At 43.2% G+C, this 14,195-nt stretch overlaps 1 protein-coding gene across 2 annotated transcripts; it reads right to left on the bottom strand.

Moving 5' to 3' along the window:
• Positions 1-4,904: 4,904 nt before the first annotated feature.
• On the bottom strand, positions 4,905-5,411 carry LOC124686750. 2 transcript variants are annotated; one of them, XM_047220650.1, is made up of 2 exons: positions 5,220-5,411; positions 4,905-5,138 (listed from the first exon to the last, which is right to left on the bottom strand). In XM_047220650.1, the coding sequence occupies exons 1-2, from the start codon at positions 5,409-5,411 to the stop codon at positions 4,905-4,907; spliced, it is 426 nt and encodes a 141-aa protein (XP_047076606.1). The 2 variants fall into 2 exon arrangements, with proteins under 2 accessions (XP_047076606.1, XP_047076607.1); XM_047220651.1 differs by having other exon boundaries at positions 4,905-5,140; positions 5,252-5,411.
• Between the last annotated feature and the right edge of the window lie 8,784 nt (positions 5,412-14,195).

The raw sequence follows: 14,195 nt of genomic DNA, 5'->3' as shown, positions 1-14,195 counted from the left end.
TGCGCTTGTGATTTTGTTATTTACTGCTTACACCAAGGAATTTGTTTTGAGAGAATCTGAGGCACATTATGTATCTTATTGAAAAGCTACTGAGTAGCTTCAGATGGAATGTTGTCTCAGATTATAATTAATTTAGTAGCTTCAGATGGAATGGAATATTGTGTGCCTTTCATTGAGTTGCATTATAAATATAGTTATTACATATGCAATTACGTCCTTATTAACATTCAGGACATCATCAGTAATTTTAATTAATGTATTATGGTTTTTATCGTCTTTATTTATACAAAGTCTGCATCAACACGATTTCTACGGGATCGTGCGCCAAAGTGCACATCTAAATCTAGTTAGTATAATCAAGCAACTCGTACCAACTCATACGGAGCAATTTTATACACCAAACGTGGATACGTGAATCTTCCTCGCCGGTTGCCAACATGCCCTGCCTGTCCTGTCCTGGCACCAACTTGTTTACGGCCAAACCGACGGAGATCACATGTGCAACACACGAAAAAACTCATACCAATGCATCATCTTCGCATGATACAACGGCTTCATGAGGCGCCGCCGCAGGGGACCGGTCGAGCAATTCCGTAGTTGTACCATTACAAACTTACAAAGGTACTGAACGATGTATGAAATGGATACTAAGATCAGATAGAACATGTCGGCTGAGAGGTTATAATAAGAAATAAAAGGTTACTCTTGATAGTTGATGATCTCATAAGATTGCTGAAAGTAGATAGGTACCAGGCCAGGAGATTGAGGTTAAGAATCAATCTATCTAGTGCACAAATAGCAAAGCTACTTCCCTAGGAAGAGCGCAAGTGAAGGAGGAAAAAAAAATTTGTCCCTCTATCAACCGGGCCGCTTGGGTGAGGGTGGTTTCGGAGGCTCCCACAAACCTTCCAACCCAGATCCTGGTCTTGCCCCACCGGCCGCTACTGTCGCCGGTGCCTGGCAGTCAAATGGCGGCGGGCAGGGATGGCACGTCCCTTCGCGCGGGAGGTCAACAACAAGGCAACGCAGGTGGAATCTAGGCGGCGGGACGGCGGCGGGAGCCAGCGCGCGGCAGGGAGGTGCAGAGGAGACAAATGTGGGCGCATGCAGTGGTGTGCGGGCGGCGGAACGGGTCTAGGGACGGCGGCGCTCCTACGAGCATGCGTTCCTGCCTCCAGGTGCACTATCGCATGGGCCTGATCTGGGCCAACCTTCTGCTCGACCTAGGATAGAATGGGTCGGCCCGCTCCAGCTGTTCGTCGAAAGCCTGCCTTTCACTGAGGGGGTTGCTAGTCCGGCAAAATAATGGTGGTTGTCCTAGGGTTCCAACTCACGCCAAGATGAAGATTTGCCGATTGGGAGTCCCCGTCGATCTGGGTGGAGTGTCGTGTTTTGGAAGGCTTCGCTAGCAAACTCCATTGGGCGTTTCATGCTTATAGATTGCTTAATCAGGTGGGATTTGGTCTTGCGCACCCATATTTTTCTCTGACCGTTTGGTTTCAGAGGGAGCGTTGCGAAGCTTTACTTGTTGTTACCATCATGGAGCACACTTTCTCGTTCCATGGTGAAGTTAGCCAGCAGGGAATTTCATTGAAGTCACGATCTGAGGACTAGCAATGGTAGCTCCAGTATGTGTGGCGGCGAGGAATTAGCTTGGTGATTTATGACTTGGAGCAGCGCCATAGTAAGTGGGGGTGTCAACACAGGAGAAGGTCAAAGTCTTGCCTTTCAGAGTGAAAATTCAAGGTCTAGCCTTAATTGGTTGTGCCTTGCAATGGCCTTGTTGAAGCAATTGTTTGGTGGGCGAGGACTTTCTTCAGGGTGAAAACCTAAGATCTTAGATTGGACGCCGATATCTCTTGTGTACTGCTTCCTTCTTGGATCGCTTTTGGAGGGCATCACGTTGTTGCACAACTTGGGTGTATTTAGTATCTTCGCGATATTAATATATTTCCTTTATTGAAAAAAAAGTGAAAGTGGTATGAAAGACTCATTTTTGTTAGGGAACAATAATACGATACACTTTGGGATTTTTCCTTGAAACGGGAGCAAATTATTAGCCCCAGTCTATTCATTAAGCAGCGAAGAATGCCACGCAAATTAATGGAAAATCGGGTGAAATCGTTAAGAAAACCATGTGCGGAGTACTCCCAAATCAAGCAACTCTTTAACCTTCTAGACATACCATCAAACTCTTCCAACCTACTACAACCGATAACTCTCGATACATTGATCACAACACAACATCGATCAAGATACGAAAAGGAAACCCCACATAGAACACATGAACAAAAAAGTCGGATACGACAACTTGAAAAGGGGGATAACCATTCATAAGTAGTAACGGATGCCTTTTCTATGGCGTCACTCTTTTATTCCTTTGCTCGCGAGATAATCCTTCGCCTTCTTGATTTTGCCCACATGCCTTCTCCATTAGGAGGCAAGCAATCGATGTTCTAGATGCATGGCTAGCCACCTCCAAACTAACGATAAGATTGCAAAAATCTTTTGGAAAAAAGCCTCGTGGCAGATTATATAGAAATAAATGTATTAATGCTGATTTGAGGAAGATGAAGATAGAATTGAAGGGACGTATATCCCCTAAGAAAAAGTACACAACTACTTACTATGAGAACACTTTGGATCTTGTGATGAGAGTGCTCTCTCCCACTCTCTTTGAATCATAAACTGGTGGCATTTTTGAAGTTTCAGATTTAAAAAAAATGCAATACTTGTCGCTCCTTTTACCAAGGACGAAGTGAAGGAAGCAATTACTCAAATGAAAACTACTTGAAAGGCATGTAATAAATCGTCAGGCCTAGACGATTTACAGCAAAATTCTATCAGCATTATTAGGATATGTACTAAGGATGACTTCCTGCAGATGTCTAAAGAATTCCATATTGGTGATTTAGAAATCTTCAAATTAAAATACAAAGAATTTTCCTTCTTAAAGGCATTGCTTTTGGAGGAGCTGAACTTATGGTGTTGTCTTAGTGATGTTAGTACTGATGCTTTGAGGAATTCATCACTGTAATATGACATTTCTTTTATTGTAATTCTTTTTTTGGTTGTGTGCATCTGTAATGCCACTAGGACATCGCGTTATTCTAGAGGTTGGGTGTATTTGGTATCTTCGCGATATTAATATATTTCCTTTATCGGAAAAAAGGAAGAACGAGAGTGGTAAATATGCAAGACTCATTTTTGTTAGGGAACAATAATATGAGATACTTTGGGATTTTTCTTTGAAACGGGAGCAAATTCTTTAACCTCAATCTATTAAACCGGCTAAAATCGTTAAGAAAACCATGTGCGGAGTACTCCGAAATCAAGCAACTCTTTAACCTTCTAGACATACCATCAAGCTCTTCCAACCTACTATAACCGAGAACTCTCGACACAGTGATCATGACACGACATCGATCACGATACGAAAAGGAAACCCCACATAGAACACATGAACAAAAAAGTCGGATACGACAACTTGAAAAGGGGGATAACCATTCAAAAGTAGTAACGGATGCCTTTTCTGTGGCGCCACTCTTTTTGCATTTGCTCGAGAGATAATCCTTCGTCTTCTTGATTTTTAGTCCAGATGCATTCTCCATTAGGAGGCAAGCAATCGATGTTCTAGATGCAGGGCTAGGCACCTCCAAACTAACGATAAGATTGCAGAAATCTTCTAGAAAAAGAGCCTCCTGACGGATGATATAGAAAGAAACGTATTAATGCTGACTCGATCAAGATAAAGATAGAATTGAAGGGATGGATCCCCTGAGAAAAAATACACAACTACTTACTATGAGAACCTTTTGGATCTCGTGATGAGAGTTATCTCAGTGAAGCTCAGATTGGTGGCATTTTGAAGATTCTGATGAGAAAAACGCAATCCTCCTCGCTCCTTTCACGAAGAATGAAGTGATGGAAGCAATTATTCAAATGGAAATTATTTAACAGTCATGTAATAAATCTTCGGGATAGAACAACTATACAGCAAAATTCTATTCAGCATTATTGGGATATAATAAGGACGAGTTGCTTCTAGTGTTTAAAGAATTCCATAATGGTGATCTAGAACTCTTCAAACTACTACAATCAATTTCACATTAAGATTTTTTCTATAATGCATTGACTCATGCAGGATTTCTTTTGAATTTTCAAACATGATTTTTCAGTATATTTTTCTATCTTGGAGCGTGAAGTCCAATCTTATCTGCTGGATATTGGACGTGATCTGAGTGCTACTCCTCGAGCAGTGAAACATGGCAACGTGGTAGAGAGAGGGATTCAGCTGCCGAGCACGTCACGACGGGGGTGGCGCAGGCTGACGGGAACAGAGTTTGACTTGACCTAGCGATTTATTATCCATCTGTAGAAGTAGCACGCCCGCGCGAGGCGCTCCGTCGCCCGCCGCTCGACGGCCGACCCCGCTGCCTCCACGCGTCCGTCGTTTTAAAGCGAAAAGTGGGTAGGTGTTGGCAGTTCACACGCGTTGGCCGTGAAGCCGCGAACCCTGTTCACAACTGTCTTCCCCAAGCACTCCATCAGTTCATCACACCATTTCTTTTTTTTTCAAGGAGTACTCCCAAGACATGTACAGAAATTAATCGAGAAGCAAGTTTATTTCAAATATCGGTTTATTGCCAGAAAAGAAGGTTTATATGTACAGATTGACTGAAAATAGGCAATACTATGTACTCCTAATCCATCTATACAGAGATGTAAGTACTTCAACAAGTCAACAGCCTGTTTGTTACCAAACACCAACGGCACCGGAAGCGAACCAAGGAAGCAAAGCAAGAAACCAAGAAACAAAGCGAAAGCAGGGTACGGACTATAGGCTAAGGCTACTTCTCAATTCCGATCTAGCTACGGCGGGTCGTCGATCGGCCGGCGGCGCGTCAGTAGGAGTAGGCGGTCCTGTGCACGGAGCGCTCGCGCAGCATGCCGCGGTAGAGCGCCTCCCGGTTGGCCGGCATCCGGTGGCCCGCCACGTCCGTCGTCCTGCACGTCGGCTCGGGCGCCGGCGCCGGCGGGGGCGACGGAGACCGCCTGACCGGCGGTGCGGCGCCCTCATTGTCCACCACGCCCTCCGCGAACCGCACCCGCTTCTCCCCCTTCCGCCGCGCACGCTTCTCTGTGAATTCACACCAAGAAATCCAAGAAAGCTTCCGGTCAGAAACCAGAACCCCGTGCGGCCACCAAGAACAAGCCACGGGAACAGCTGCTGCTGCAACGTAGTACGTACCTGAGGAGGCGAGGCAGGAGCGAAGGGGCGACGCGGGCTCCTCCGAAGCGGGCTTGGCGAAGCGGCGAAGGGAGAAGAGGACGAGCGAGCCGGAGACGGCCATGGCGGTGGCCGCGGCGAGCGCGCCCATCGAGGCCGCCGACGACGAGGACGACGACATGGTCGTGGTAAGGTGGGTGGGCGTGGTTGCTGGAGGTGGCTGACTTTGACTCCTTGGATCGAGCTCCAAGTCGAGTTCGGTGATGGTCTGGCTGGAGCGCCGGGGGCGGCAGCGCCTCTATATAGCAGGTGGGAGGAGAGGAACGCGTGCGGCAGACGGAGTCGCGCGGTGTCTGGACTCGAAACTACAACACCCTACTCCGTTTCCAATTCGCACGCATGCTCTTCTGTTCTGCTGCGTTTCTTTCCTCGATCGCCACGGTTTCTTGTTGTGTGGACGCGGTACAGTCTGCCATACAATGTACTGTGCGCAAAGTGTACAGCAAGACGTACAAGTAGCCAACTTCTAATTACAGACGGATATATATAAGCACCGAATATACCGAAATTAATTGGGATTGACAGAGTTCAGATGATGCTACCAGATCATGTCACCGGAATCGTTTCCGTAACGGAATAGAAGCCAAGATAAGCCAACTTCATGACGTGCAAATCAACAAGCTTTCGATGAACTTGCCTTGAAACTGTATACGAACTTCTGGGTTTTGAGGAGAGATGGCCATGTTGGATGCTAACATTGTTGATGATTAATTCCCAGCGATGGTGATTTTTGCGGTTTTCTCCAGATGAGCACAAACTACTAATCCCTACATCCTCTTTTCAAATGCTTAGGCGTCAAATTATTGAAATCCAAACCATTTTGAGAACCTCGACTGGTTTTCAACCGGTAATTTGTAAGAGCATCTCAAGATTTTGTAGAGCATCTCCACCTGCGCGTTTCAAATGGACCTTATACATTTGGCCCCAATTTTTTTGATTTTTCCTTTTCACCAAATTATAAAATCTTGCAACCACTTCAAACAATAATTTATAGTGTCTAAATATACAAATTATTTCACACATATAGTTTAAAAATACAAATTAAATTATTCATACAAGCATCAAATAAATTACAATCCAACAAGTTCATGAATCATGAAGCATTTTCTCTCCGCACCCACAAATGCTCAACTAGATCATTTTGTAGCTGAGGTGGTATCAAAGATCAAAGGCTCATTTTTGTTAGGGAACAAAAATACTACAGTAAAAAATATTGAAACGAGGCAATTTTTACCTCGATTTACTAGTTAAGCCGAAGAGAACTGTCAAGTTAACTAGGGAAGACAAAAACCATTACAACAAAACCACAGGCGGGGCAACTCCCCAAACAAGCAACTCCATGACTACTAAGGAAAATCAACAAACTTTCCCGGCCTGCTACAACCACTAACTCTCGAAACATCGATCACGACACGAAAAGGAAACACCACCGAGAACACATGATCAAAGCTCGGACACATCAACTTGAAAACGCGAGAACCATTCAACAAGCAGCCATAGACGCGTTTCTTGTGGTGTTAGTCTTCTTTCCTTTGCTCATGAGATACTCCTACACCTTCTTGATTTTGTCCCCATTGCCTTCCCCGTTGGGAGGCAATCAATCTCCTAGATCCAAAGCTAGCCACCTCCAAGCTGACGAGAAAGTCAGAAAACTCTTTGCAAAGAGAACCTCCTGACAAACGATATGGAAATAAATGTATTAATACTAGAGTCGATCAATGGAACCTCCTCGTATGGAGGAAACCTATCTCCCTGCCATATCCAGAGGTAGCTGTCTCCAAACCGATGAGAAGATTGTAAAATTGTTTTGCAAAGGGAGCCTCCTGGTGGATAATATAGGAAGAAATGTATTAATGCTAGACTCGATCAATATGAGAAGATAGAATTGAAGGGGAAATCTCTGAAAGAAGTATACAAATAATTACTAAGAATTTTTTCGATCTTGAGATGGGAGTGTGCTCTCTCTGTTGATGAATTTCGGATTGGTGGCATTTCTAAAGTTTTAACCGAAAAAATGGGATCCTCACCGCTACTTTTATGAAGGATGAAGTGAAGGAATTGAAGCAACTATTCAAACGTCAATTATTTAAAAGGCACATAATAAATCACCGGGCTCTACAAGTTTACGGCGGAGTGTTGGGATATACTAAGGATGACTTTCTAAAATTGATTAAAGAATTCCATTGATGGTGATCTAGACTTTGACACCAAACTTCTGGAAAATTATTCTGTTACCGAAGATTAAGGAAGCTTGTCATATATTCAGAAATACATGCACATACTCTAGTATTAATACATTTCTGATGTGTCACAATTAGCATTTTGTTTGGTGGCCTGGGTTACAACAAATGGCACCCAAGTGGAAGATTGTTTCGTTGCCTGTAAAAATAATTCATCTTTGTTTAACCTCAACACATGTATTTGGTTGCTATTTTAGGCGCACAGATGTGGTATATGCTCACCACATTCAAATATGATGAGTTTACCATACCACACACCACACACAACAAAGAGACCATTAAAAGCCTACTACATAATATATGGACATCTAACAAAGTACTTAGCACTTAATTACATGCATCAGGTAGCTAATAGACTTGTCTTACAGCCTACTAGTTAAACCACATCAGCAAAAGCAGGATGATCTAAGCATGTACAAGGAAACATTAGTACCATACTTAAACCAAGGGCACACACCATCAGCAGAATATATCGCCGCCTCTAATGGCTAGCAACATGCCCAACTCTTCTGTAAGGGCCTTGGCGATGCTTCTTGCATGCGCAGACTTTCTTAGTGAAGGTACCTTACCTGTAACTCTCTGCCAGCACCCACTCTATGGACGGCGGCACGCTAAGGGCCTAAGGTAGGTCTTCATCCGTGAATTGCAAGAAGAAGGCCGGAATCTTCTGCTGACCACCGTGCTGTAGGTTTGTAGGGCGCCCCTGATGCATCCTGGGCGTATGGTCATGAGTGCAGAATTATCAGGCCTTGGCTGCGTTGCGGAGGTGTAGTCTTTGAGGCCCTGCATCTGCCCCTCCAGGAAGTTCCTCGGGTACTGCATTACCAATGTGAATGGTAGTGACAAGCATGTAAATAGTAAATACCATTGTCATGGACATGTATTTCGTTGCTGGCGAGGTGATCACCACGCCATGGCTAGGTCATGGCCCTGCTACATGGCACCGTACTGCCAATCACGGCCGAAGAGCCCAAGATATAATGGAACATCCAAACTTAGTACTGGATCACAATTATAACCTAAATCGAACGACCCTATCCCAAATCATATGAACTACGCCGGATTAAAAAAAACCCTTCCTGAAATCGAGGGGAGGGGTGGAAATAGAACTCACCACTGGATGGACTGAGAGCGCCCCCAAGGGAGGTGGAGGAGGCCTCGCCAATCTTGCCTTATATGCGCCAGCGGCGGAGCTCCTCCCTCGCATGCACGGGGCGGCGATGCTTCAGTTGCCACAAGCAGGGATACCATGTGCATTGGAGGATGAGGAAAAGCGACCAGTCCCCTTCTTGTGTTAGAGCGTGCCACGGATGACGGATGAATCCTGGCGACACCTCTGTTTCCTGGTTGGAGCCGGTTGAACCTGGTGTCATGGCAACCGTTCTAGCCGTCAAGTACCCTAGTTAGGGGTTAATCGCCCCCATCGGGGTTGTGAAAGACATAAATATAACATTCTTGAAGGCGTCGTGATGGAACCCTGATGCGCATAGATGACACATCCGTTGGGAACCCCAATAGGAAGGTGTGATGCGCACAGCAGCAAGCTTTCCCTCAGTAAGAAACCAAGGTTATCGAACCAGTAGGAGCCAAGAAGCACGTCGAAGGTTGATGGCGGCGGGATGTAGTGCGGCGCAACACCAGGGATTCCGGCGCCAACGTGGAACCTGCACAACACAACTAAAGTACTTTGCTCCAACGAAACAGTGAGGTTGTCAATCTCACCGGCTTGTTGTAACAAAGGATTAGATGTATAGTGTGGATGATGATTGTTTGCAGAAAACGAGTAGAACAAGTATTGCGATAGATTGTATTCGATGTAAAAGAATGGACCGGGATCCACAGTTCACTAGAGGTGTCTCTCCCATAAGATAAATAGCATGTTGGATGAACAAATTACAGTTGGGCAATTGACAAATAGAGAGGGCATGACCATGCACACACATGATATGATGAGTATAGTGAGATTTAATTGGGCATTACGACAAAGTACATAGACCGCTATCCAGCATGCATCTATGCCTAAAAGTCCACCTTCGAGGTTATCATCCGAACCCCTTCCGGTATTAAGTTGCAAACAACGAGACAATTGCATTAAGTATGGTGCGTAATGTAATCAATAACTACATCCTCGGACATAGCATCAATGTTTTATCCCTAGTGGCAACAGCACATCCACAACCTTAGAACTTTCTCGTCATCGTCCCAGATTTAATGGAGGCATGAACCCACTATCGAGCATAAATACTCCCTCTTGGAGTTAAGAGTAAAAACTTGGCCAGAGCCTCTACTAATAACGGAGAGCATGCAAGATCATAAACAACACACATGTAATAGATTGATAATCAACATAACATAGTATTCTCTATCCATCGGATCCCAACAAATACAACATATAGCATTACAGATAGATGATCTTGATCATGTTAGGCAGCTCACAAGATCCGACAATGAAGCACATAAGGAGAAGACGACCATCTAGCTACTGCTATGGACCCATAGTCCAGGGGTGAACTACTCACTCATCACTCCGGAGGCGACCATGGCGGTGAAGAGTCCTCCGGGAGATGATTCCCCTCTCCCGGCAGGGTGCCGGAGGCGATCTCCTGAATCCCCCGAGATGGGATTGGCGGCGGCGGCGGCGTCTCCGGAAGGTTTTCCGTATCGTGGCTCTCGGTACTGGGGGTTTCGCGACGAAGACTATATGTAGGCGGAAGGGCAGGTAAAGGGGCGTCACGAGGGGCCCACACACCAGGGCCGCGCAGCCAAGGCCCAGGCCGCGCCGCCCTGTTGTGTCGCCACCTCGTGGCCCCACTTCGTAAGTCCTCCGGTCTTCTGGAAGCTTCGTGCAAAAATAGGACCCTGGGCGTTGATTTCGTCCAATTCCGAGAATATTTCCTTACTAGGATTTACTGAAACCAAAAACAGCGAGAAAACAGCAATCGGCTCTTCGGCATCTCGTTAATAGGTTAGTGCCGGAAAATGCATAAATATGACATAAAGTATGCATAAAACATGTAGATATCATCAATAATGTGGCATGGAACATAAGAAATTATCGATACGTCGGAGACGTATCAGCATCCCCAAGCTTAGTTCCTGCTCGTCCCGAGCAGGTAAACGGTAACAAAGATAATTTCTGGAGTGACATGCCATCATAACCTTGATCATACTATTGTAAGCATATGTAATGAATGCAGCGATCAAAACAATGGTAATGACATGAGTAAACAAATGAATCATAAAGCAAAGACTTTTCATGGATAGTACTTTCAAGACAAGCATCAATAAGTCTTGCATAAGAGTTAACTCATAAAGTAATAAATCAAAGTAAAGGTATTGAAGCAACACAAAGGAAGATTAAGTTTCAGCGGTTGTTTTCAACTTATAACATGTATATCTCATGGATATTGTCAATGTAACGTAATATAACAAGTGCAATATGCAAGTATGTAGCAATCAATGCACAGTTCACACAAGTGTTTGCTTCTTGAGGTGGAGAGAGATAGGTGAACTGACTCAACATAAAAGTAAAAGAAAGGCCCTTTCGCAGAGGGAAGCATTGATTGCTATATTTGTGCTAGAGCTTTGGTTTTGAAAACAAGAAACAATTTTGTCAACGGTAGTAATAAAACATATGTGTTATGTAAATTATATCTTACAAGTTGCAAGCCTCATGCATAGTATACTAATAGTGCCCGCACCTTGTCCTAATTAGCTTGGATTACCGAGATTGTCATCGCAATACACATGTTTTAACCAAGAGTCACAAAGGGGTACCTCTATGCCGCCTGTACAAAGGTCTAAGGAGAAAGCTCGCATTGGATTTCTCGCTTTTGATTATTCTCAACTTAGACATCCATACCGGGACAACATAGACAACGAGATAATGGACTCCTCTTTAATGCATAAGCATGTAGCAACAATTAATGTTCTCATATGAGATTGAGGATATATGTCCAAAACTGAAACTTCCACCATGGATCATGGCTTTAGTTAGCGGCCCAATGTTCTTCTCTAACATTATGCATGCTCTAACCATTAAATGAGTGGTAAATCTCCCTTACTTCAGACAAGACGAACATGCATAGCAACTCACATGATATTCAACAAAGAGTAGTTGATGGCGTCCCCGGGAACATGGTTATCGCACAACAAGCAACTTAATAAGAGATAAAGTGCATAAGTACATATTCAATACCACAATAGTTTTTAAGCTATTTGTCCCATGAGCTATATATTGCAAAGGTAAAGGATAGAAATTTTAAAGGTAGCACTCAAGCAATTTACTTTGGAATGGCGGAGAAATACCATGTAGTAGGTAGGTATGGTGGACACAAATGGCATAGTGGTTGGCTCAAGGATTTTGGATGCATGAGAAGTATTCCCTCTCGATACAAGGTTTAGGCTAGCAAGGTTATTTGAAACAAACACAAAGATGAACCGGTGCAACAAAACTCACATAAAAGGCATATTGTAAACATTATAAGACTCTACACCGTCTTCCTTGTTGTTCAAACTCAATACTAGAAATTATCTAGACTTTAGAGAGACCAATTATGCAAACCAAATTTTAGCAAGCTCTATGTATTTCTTCATTAATAGGTGCAAAGTATATGATGCAAGAGCTTAAACATGAGCACAACAATTGCCAAGTATCAAATTATTCAAGACATTTTAGAATTACTACATGTAGCATTTCCCGATTCCAATCATATAACAATTTAACGAAGAAGATTCAACCTTCGCCGTGAATACTATGAGTAAAGCCTAAGGACATATTTGTCCATATGCAACAGCGGAGCGTGTCTCTCTCCCACACAATGAATGCTAGGATCCATTTTATTCAAACAAAAACAAAAACAAAAACAAACCGACGCTCCAAGCAAAGCACATAAGATGTGATGGAATAAAAATATAGTTTCGGGGGAGGAACCCGATAATGTTGTCGATGAAGAAGGGGGTGCCTTGGGCATCCCCAAGCTTAGACAGCTTGAGTCTTCTTAAAATATGCAGGGGTGAACCACCGGGGCATCCCCAAGCTTAGAGCTTTCACTCTCCTTGATCATATTGTATCATCTCCCTCTCTTGATCCTTGAAAACTTCCTCCACACCAAACTCAAAACAACTCATTAGAGGGTTAGTGCACAATTAAAATTTACATGTTCAGAGGTGACATAATCATTCTTAACACTTCTGGACATTGCACAAAGCTACTGAAAGTCAATGGAATAGAAAAATCCATCAAGCATAGCAAAACGAGGCAATGCGAAATAAAAGGCAGAATCTGTCAAAACAGAACAGTTCGTAAAGACGAATTTTATTGAGGCACCAGACTTGCTCAGATGAAAATGCTCAAATTGAATGAAAGTTGCGTACATATCTGAGGATCACTCACGTAAATTGGCATAATTTTCTGAGTTACCTACAGATAATTAGGCCCAGATTCGTGACAGCAAAGAAATCTGTTTCGCGCAGTAATCCAAATCTAGTATGAACCTTACTATCAACGACTTTACTTGGCACAACAATGCACAAAACTAAGATAAGGAGAGGTTGCTACAGTAGTAACAACTTCCAAGACTCAAATATAAAATAAAAGTACTGTAGTAAAAACATGGGTTGTCTCCCATAAGCGCTTTTCTTTAACACCTTTCAGCTAGGCGCAGAAAGTGTATATCAAGTGTTATCAAGAGATACAGTATCAACATTACCTTGGGCTTTACCCTTACCTTTCTTGTTCTTTTTCTTACTCTTTGATTTAGGGAATATAAGTCTACCCCCGGGTGTAGAGGTGAATTTTAGGGTGCCTTCTCCCATATCTATGACTGCTCCCAATAGTTTCAGCAGGGATCTTCCGAGTGTGATTTGTCCTGTTCCTGCACATTCAATAACAAGATAATCAATGGATATTGTTCTCCCAAGAACGGTTGTATGCACACCCGCAGCTATTCCTTTAGGAATTATAACAGAGTTATCAATAAGAGTTATTCCTTCTCCCCCTTCAACGAATCCCCAAAGTTTCAAAGATTCATGAATACTCTTAGGCATTAGGCAAAATTCAGACATAATATCACAATTTGCATGAAGAGTTTGGTCACCGATAACAATCTTAATAGTAGGATCGCATAATGAAGGTTCAGAGTTCACTAAAACTTGATCAAGACGGTTACGAACATATCTATAATTTTCATTCAAGCGAGATGCACTTGTCTCAAGAGTGTTTAATCTATTATAAATGCTAATAAGGGCTGAATCAAAGTTATTAGCTGAATCATGTGATGCAACCAACTTCTTTATGGCATTAAAAGCTTGATCCCCATTGCAATGAAGGAAATCTCCTCCCACTACGGCATCCAAGGCATATCTATAGCGAATCATAAGACCAAAATAAAAATTACTAAGGAGCAAACTTAGAGTCATTTGAGGTTCAGCTTTACGATAAGAAGTAAAAATTCTGGACCAAGCATCTTTAAAACTCTCCTCATCCCCTTGTTTAAAAGTGAAGACTAATTCCTCGGGTGAAGAAGTAACAGGTGCGAGAACTAGACATGGTAACAAAAGTAAAATGCAAGTAACTAATTTTTTTTGTGTTTTTGATATAGAGTGCAAGACAGTAAATAAAGTAAAGCTAGCAACTAATTTTTTTGTGTTTTGATATAATGCAG

This window comes from Lolium rigidum, chromosome 2 (genome assembly GCF_022539505.1).
Source record: "Lolium rigidum isolate FL_2022 chromosome 2, APGP_CSIRO_Lrig_0.1, whole genome shotgun sequence".
NCBI classification, from domain to species: Eukaryota; Viridiplantae; Streptophyta; class Magnoliopsida; order Poales; family Poaceae; genus Lolium; species Lolium rigidum.
Note: the sequence above shows the minus strand (reverse complement) of the source record. Positions and strands in the feature narration are given on the sequence as shown.